This window comes from Panthera pardus, unplaced genomic scaffold (genome assembly GCF_024362965.1).
Source record: "Panthera pardus isolate Hobbes unplaced genomic scaffold, ASM2436296v1 HiC_scaffold_8, whole genome shotgun sequence".
NCBI lineage: Eukaryota > Metazoa > Chordata > Mammalia > Carnivora > Felidae > Panthera > Panthera pardus.
In genome coordinates, this window is record NW_026527013.1 from 15,247,818 (window position 1) to 15,254,281 (window position 6,464).

The 6,464-nt window shown below is 56.7% G+C and overlaps 1 protein-coding gene across 1 annotated transcript; it reads right to left on the reverse strand.

Moving 5' to 3' along the window:
* Window positions 1-372: 372 nt before the first annotated feature.
* On the reverse strand, window positions 373-2,040 carry TMEM158 (transmembrane protein 158). The gene has a single exon (XM_019416522.2). It carries the CDS (start codon window positions 1,908-1,910, stop codon window positions 1,014-1,016), a length of 897 nt encoding a protein of 298 aa, XP_019272067.2. The 5' UTR covers window positions 1,911-2,040; the 3' UTR covers window positions 373-1,013.
* Between the last annotated feature and the right edge of the window lie 4,424 nt (window positions 2,041-6,464).

The window sequence follows — 6,464 nt, forward strand, 5'->3', positions numbered from 1 at the left end:
TAGATACCTGGTTCGGGGGAATGATTGATTTTACCATTTTGGTATTTTACTGGGTGTTTCGCAGATGGTGAGGCAGGGGACAAAAAGGCAAATGACAGAAAACCCTGTGTGCCACCATGACAAACGTCAATGAGGCTGAGGGGTGGGGTGGCGGTGGGTGCTGGCGGGCAGCTGGGGTAGAAGGTGAAATTGCCCTTAGGGTAAGTAACACGGTTAGTTTCCATCTCCCGCCTCTCCCAGCCAGGCCAGCCAGGCAGCAGGAGCCCCTCTCTGACTTTGGAGAGTCTCTCCCTCACATTTCAGGGCAAAATCTTGTAATTCTTGGATTCCTCTTCCCAAATCAAACCAAGAAAAAAGCTACATACGCATCTCTGGAGGAAAATGTCTGTATTAAAAGCCAAAAAAAACCACAGAAGTACAAGAAACGCCCACCAGGCCACGTCACTGGATAGATCGACTTGGAAAAGGTTCATAAAGTTCATTTTCAGCGGTAACAATATGTGGGTGTGAAATCCTTCCCATGCCTCCCCCCTCCCCCACCTTTAAATAAATTAAAAAAAACAAGAAACTTCAAATACTATGTTTGGATACAAAGAGCTTCTCTTCCTACAGCAATAGCAATTTGATTTTGTTTTGTTTTGTTTTTTTACTAAAACTTTCATTTAAAACAGTTATTAAATATATAAAACAAATACACAGGATTTGGTCATTTTCTGCCATGAATATAGGGCACGTGGGTGCGGGGAGGGAGGGCAGGGGGATGCAACCGAGGGGAAAGGGCCCCATTTCCCTCCTCCGTCTTCCGAGCTGCGCGGCTCCCACCTTGCAGCTGCCCCCTCGGAACCAGAAGCGCCGCCCGCGTCCCGCTGGGCCACCCCGCTGGGCCCCCTCCGGCGACCCCCTCCCCGGAAGAAGAACTAACGGTCACGACAGCACGAAGCACACCGGCCGAGCCTCCCGGCGGGAAAGGCACCCGAGAGCGCGGACACAGGGCGGGCGCGGGGAGGAGCGGGTCACTTGGCCGCCGCCCCCGAGGTGACGGCCGCGGCGGCGGCGGCGGCGGCGGCGGCCGCGGCCGCGGCGGCGGCGGTGGTCCCCGCGGGCACGGCTGCGGGGGCGGCGGCGGCGGCGGCGGCGCTGGCGGTGGTCCGGCGCTGCTCCATGCCGTTGGGCAGGAAGCCGGCGATGATGGGCACCGGCCAGATGAGGGCGGCCACGCTCCACACGACGATGACCAGGGTCATGAAGCAGGCCACCAGCGTGGACTCGATGGGCTTGCGGTTCAGCCGCCAGCCCGGCTCGCCCTGCAGCTCCTCCAGGCTGAAGTCCAGGCAGCAGAAGTGCAGCGGCTCGCCCTGCAGCCACAGCGGCCCGGGGGGCTCGGCCGCGGGGTAGGCGGGCAGCGCGGTGGGCGCCCCGGCGGCGGCGGCGGCGGCGGGCCGGAGGCGGCCGGGGCGGCGGCCGCGCACCCAGCCGCAGCCCACGCACAGGCGCAGGTCCTGCTGCGCGCCGCCGGCCGCCAGCCCCAGGTGCTCGATGAGCAGCGGCGGCCCGACGCGGTGGAAGGCGGCGGCGAAGAAGGCGCGGCCGTGCGCGTTGGTGGAGAAGAGCAGCAGGTCGCACTGGAAGCCCCGCGGGCGGCCCCAGCGCACGAGCAGCGAGCTCAGCATCTGCCGCTGCACGCTGATGTTGCACGGCGCCGCCGCCGCCGCCTCCTCCGGGCCCGGGCGCTCGGGGGGCCCGGGCGCCGCGGAGGCCAGCAGCCGCGGGGCGGCGGGCTCGCCCGCGGACGACGCGTTGACGGAGGCGTTGGGGGGCGCCCCACCGAGGCCCGGCGCGTCCGCGGCCCCGCCGCGGGCGGGCGGCAGCGGGCAGGCGGCGGCCAGCAGCGCGGCGAGCGGGAGCAGCATGGCCTGCGGCGGGCGCCTACGCGCGCGGGGCGGGCGGCGGCTGCATGGCGCACGGACGACTGGCCGGCAAGCGGACGGCGGGACCGCGGGAGCTGGCGGCCGGGCGGAGTGGGGGCGCGCCCGGCACCTGGCAGCCCGCGGGGGCGGCGCGGAGGAGGAGGCGGCGGCGGCGGCGGCTCGCTCGGCACGGGGATCCCTCCCCGGCCCGGGCTGCGTCTGGGGTTCCCCGCCGCCCCCGACGCGGGGGCCCTCGGACGGCCGGGCTGCTCTGCAGGGCCCGGCGCTCGCCCGGAGCAGGATTCCCCGGCTCGGCTCCGCCTCCCGCGCGCCCCGCCCCGCCCCGCCCTCCGCCCGCCTGGCTGCGAGACTCGGGGGAGGGCGGGGTTCCACGCGCCAGGCCGGGCGGGACGCGCGCGGGGTGTCGGCCTGGGACCCTGCCGCCTGCGCGCGGCCCGGCCCGGGGCGGAGCGGAGGGTTGCGGGAGCCGCGCGGGGCGGGGGTGGGGGGTGGGGAAGGGGGCGGGGACGGTTAGCCCGGCGGGGGGGGGGGGGGGGGGGCGGGGAGCTTGCCCACGCGTGCGACTCCGGGCGGAGGAGGCGCCGTGGGACAACTGCGTCCTCGCATCCCCTGGTCACGCGGAGGGCTGAGCCTGCGAGCGCTCACCTGGACCCCTCTTGTTTTACAGAAGGGGAAACTGAGGCCGAGAGACGCCCCACCCCCCTCCTCTTCATCCCCCCCTCCCCTCACCTCCCAGGCCACCCCACAAGCCAGGAACAGGACTCCGGGCCACTAGGCTTTCTGCCTTTCCACGATGTCTCTTAAAATCAATCTCAAATCTGCAGAGTTTCTTTTTTAATATGCCTCGGACACGTTAGACCCACTTGGTATTCTCAAGGCAGGCAGAACCCGGAGGAAAACGCCAGGAACTCCATACGAGTTTTTGGGTGGGGATGGGCTGGCGGCAATGTGAGCCTCGCAGCCTTGCGGCTCCGGCTCCGAGGGAGGGGTCCCGAAGGGGTGTTTCACTCCCAGGAAGCCGCTGCTCCCGTGCAGGGCCCCCACCTGGCCGGCAGAGGAGCCTTTGTCTGTACAATTCGTGTCAAGGGACAGTTCATCCCTTTTAGGATAGACAGTAGGTTGGGAGAGGCCTGTCAAGAATAAGGAGCCACAACCAGAGTTATATTTTAAGAACGCTTTCCTAGTTAATTTGGTCTCTTACACTTGGCGGGAAAATCACTGATGCCCTCTAAGAGAATGACCTATGGTTTAAAGCCATCATGCTCCCTGAGCACCAGCTATTTCTGAGGCTGGAAGCCGTGGAGGGACCCACCGGCAGGAAGCAGCCAGCAAAGTGGGCCTCACTGAGGTGAGTTTCCTGAACCGAACTATATTGCTAGGCGTCATGGCTGATGACATTTCTGGAAGCTGTGCATTATTTCTAACAACGAGTAAAAGCAGGTTGAGAAAGATGTAAAAACAGCCTCAAAATATCTGAACCTACCTGGCCTCTTTCCAGTTGGGCAAGTCATTATTCTGACGTGGCCTTGGTTTCCCCATCTGAACAGTGAGGTCGGTGGTACCTGCCCAGCAGGGATGCTAGGATAAATGCACCCAACTCAGCGTCCATCTGTCTGTCCACAGAAGTGCTTCCATGTCCAGTGGTGGCTGCTGTGATGTCCTTACTATTAGTCCTGCCAGAACTGGCTGTCTGGAAGGGTCCTTGGTTTCTATAGAAATGATACATTTCCCCGAGGGACTAGGACTCCCCTTTTGTTCAAGCCCTCATCACTTTTCTGCTGGGAAGTGATGCTCCCAGAGAGAATGATGTGCATTTTCATGCTTCTATTAAAAATTACTCTTCCTTTAAAAGCCTTGCATGTCAGGAACTCTTTTGACTGCCTTTGGGGGACTGAGCAAGGGGGGCCTGGGAACAGCCCCGGAACGTCAAGTGATGTGAGGGCCGAAAGAGGCCCAGTCTTCAAGGGGTGCGTTCTAAGCTTGGCCACTGTGTACAATAGTGGGTGACGCTCTCTAGGGTTTCGGCCAGAGGTGGGGGCTCCCTGGTTTTGTCTGTGCAGCAGAGAAGGCGGCAGCAGAGGGAGAAGACAAAGATCTGCTTGGGGGTGCGGGGAGGGCAAGCAGCTTGCTGCAAAGTCATATCACCGTAGCCCCGTGTTCTGGCCACCGGCCTCCTGGCCTCGTTTCCAGCACATGCCACAGAGGTCCGACACTCACCCTCCCTCAGAGGGACTGAAACTCTAGATTGATCTGCCTTCTTTTTGGACAGTGGGAATTGGGGAAGAAAAGGTAAACAGTGAAGTTAGTTTCTGTCCTGTTGACTGCTGTGTTACCAGCAATGAGAAGAGGACCTAACAGGGTAGGCAGAGGCTCAGAATTAGTGCCATGTCACCTTGTGGAGGTTGGGTTCCAAAGTCTGTACGTGAGTTAGAGGATCTGGTGCAAATCTCTTTTATTTTGAGAAAAATCGTCAGTTGAGTTTCTTTTTGTAAGATGCGTGTTTTATAAACATGCGAATATGTTATAACCTGCCTACAATATGGTGGATAGTCTGTGCTTATATTCATGGCTTGTATTTCGTGCCACACTCTTTCTTGTATTTGAAATTAGCTCAAATTGATTTGTTCTTGATTTCTGTGAGGATTCCATCTTTGGATATTTATGTTTTCTAAGGGGGTGAAAATTATTTTGGAAACCAAGTCCAAAGTGCTGTCTTATACACACAGTGATTTCCTTCCTCCAGTCCTTCAGTTCAAGGTTACAACATCCTGCTATGATCATTATATATAATATATATATATATATACACACACATATATATTGTATATAATGTATATGTATATACATTATATATAATGTTTTTTATTCTTGAGAGAGAGAGACAGAGTGTGAGCAGAGGAGGGGCAGAGAGAGAGGGAGACACAGAATTTGAAGCAGCCTCCAGGCTCTGAGCCATCAGCACAGAGCCTGATGTGGGGCTCGAACTCACGGCTGAAGGCGGACTCTTAACTGACTGAGCCACCCAGGCACCCCGTGTGTATTTTTTTTTTTTTACTTAACAGAGGAATACATTGTTTGGCTTACACACCTAATTCATGATCAGCTATATAGTATTTACATATGAGATAATATGACTTTGTACCATTTGTGATAATATGGGTATGTAACATATATAAACAATAATATGACTTTGTGGCATTAAATAAGGGAAAATGTCATCTGTATGTTTTGTTGCCTTTACAGAATAATAAAAGAGTTACATATTTAAAAACATTGAAAACATATAACATATTGTATCATATGTGATAAACATATTTAGTATATTGCATTACAGCTGCATTATATAAAGGTTGGGAATCAGCAGAGGAAACAATGAGAACCCCAGCTACCTGGTCTCTACTTTTCTGTATGTGCATAATTCTTCTCCTCCTCCTCCTCCTCCTCCTCCTCCTCCTCCTCCTCCTCCTCCTCCTTCTAAGTGTTTATTTATTTTGAGAGAGAGAAAGAGAGACAGAGCACAAGTAGGGGAGGGGCAGAGAGAGAGGGAGACACAGAATCCAAAGCAGGATCCAGGCCCTGAGCTGTCAGCACAGAGCCCCATGCAGGGCTTGAACCCATAACCACGAGATCATGACCTGAGCCAAAGTCGGATGCTTAACTGTCTGAGCCGTGAGCCACCCAGGTGCCCCATAGTTATTCTTTTCTGCGTTTTGCGTATCCCCTAAAACGTGCAACAATTACTTCTGAAAAAAAAAAAAAGAGAGAGAGAATTACAGGCGTGCCTGAATGGCTCAGTGGGTTAAGTGTCTGACTCTTAATTTCGGCTCAGGTCATGATCTCTGGGTTCATGGGATTGTGCCCCATGTTGGACTCTGCACTGTTATCAAGGATCCTGCCTGGGATTCTCTCTCTCCTTCTTTCTGCCCATCCCCTGTGTGCGCGTGCTCTCTCTCTCTCTCTAAGCAAATAAATAAACATTTAAAAAAAGAGAGAGAATTATATTAAAGCCTCACCCCCTTTTGCAACTGTTACTGTTTTGCTCTCTTCCTTCAGCCTGGCAGGGACCCCGAGGGCCAGCCAGGGACATAGGGTGTGCAACACCCCGTTGCCGACGGAGTGAGCTGGTTGGTTAAGAGCGCTGCCTGAGCTATAGGCAGAGACCTGCTCCTATGCCGTGTGGTTCCCGGCCTGCTCTCCAATCCGTCTCCTACCCCATTCCGTGCCCCTCACCGGCTCTGTTCCAGGAGCACTGGCTTCCTTGCTGTTCCTGGGACGTGCAAACTCAAGATCTTTGCCCCTGCTCTTCCCTCTGCCTGGGCGGCTGTTCTTTGTGACACTGACTTTGCCGGCTCCCTGTTTCCCTCGGCTCTCTGCTGCGATGGAGGTTCCTCGGCGAGGCCCTTCTCGACGGCTCCTGTAAAACAGCACCATTGCCACTGTCCCCGTCACCACTTCCTGTGCACTGTTCTGCGTCTTCCTAGTACTCACCGCCAGCTGACATACTCTTCTCGGTTTAACGTCTCTTTATTGGAATGT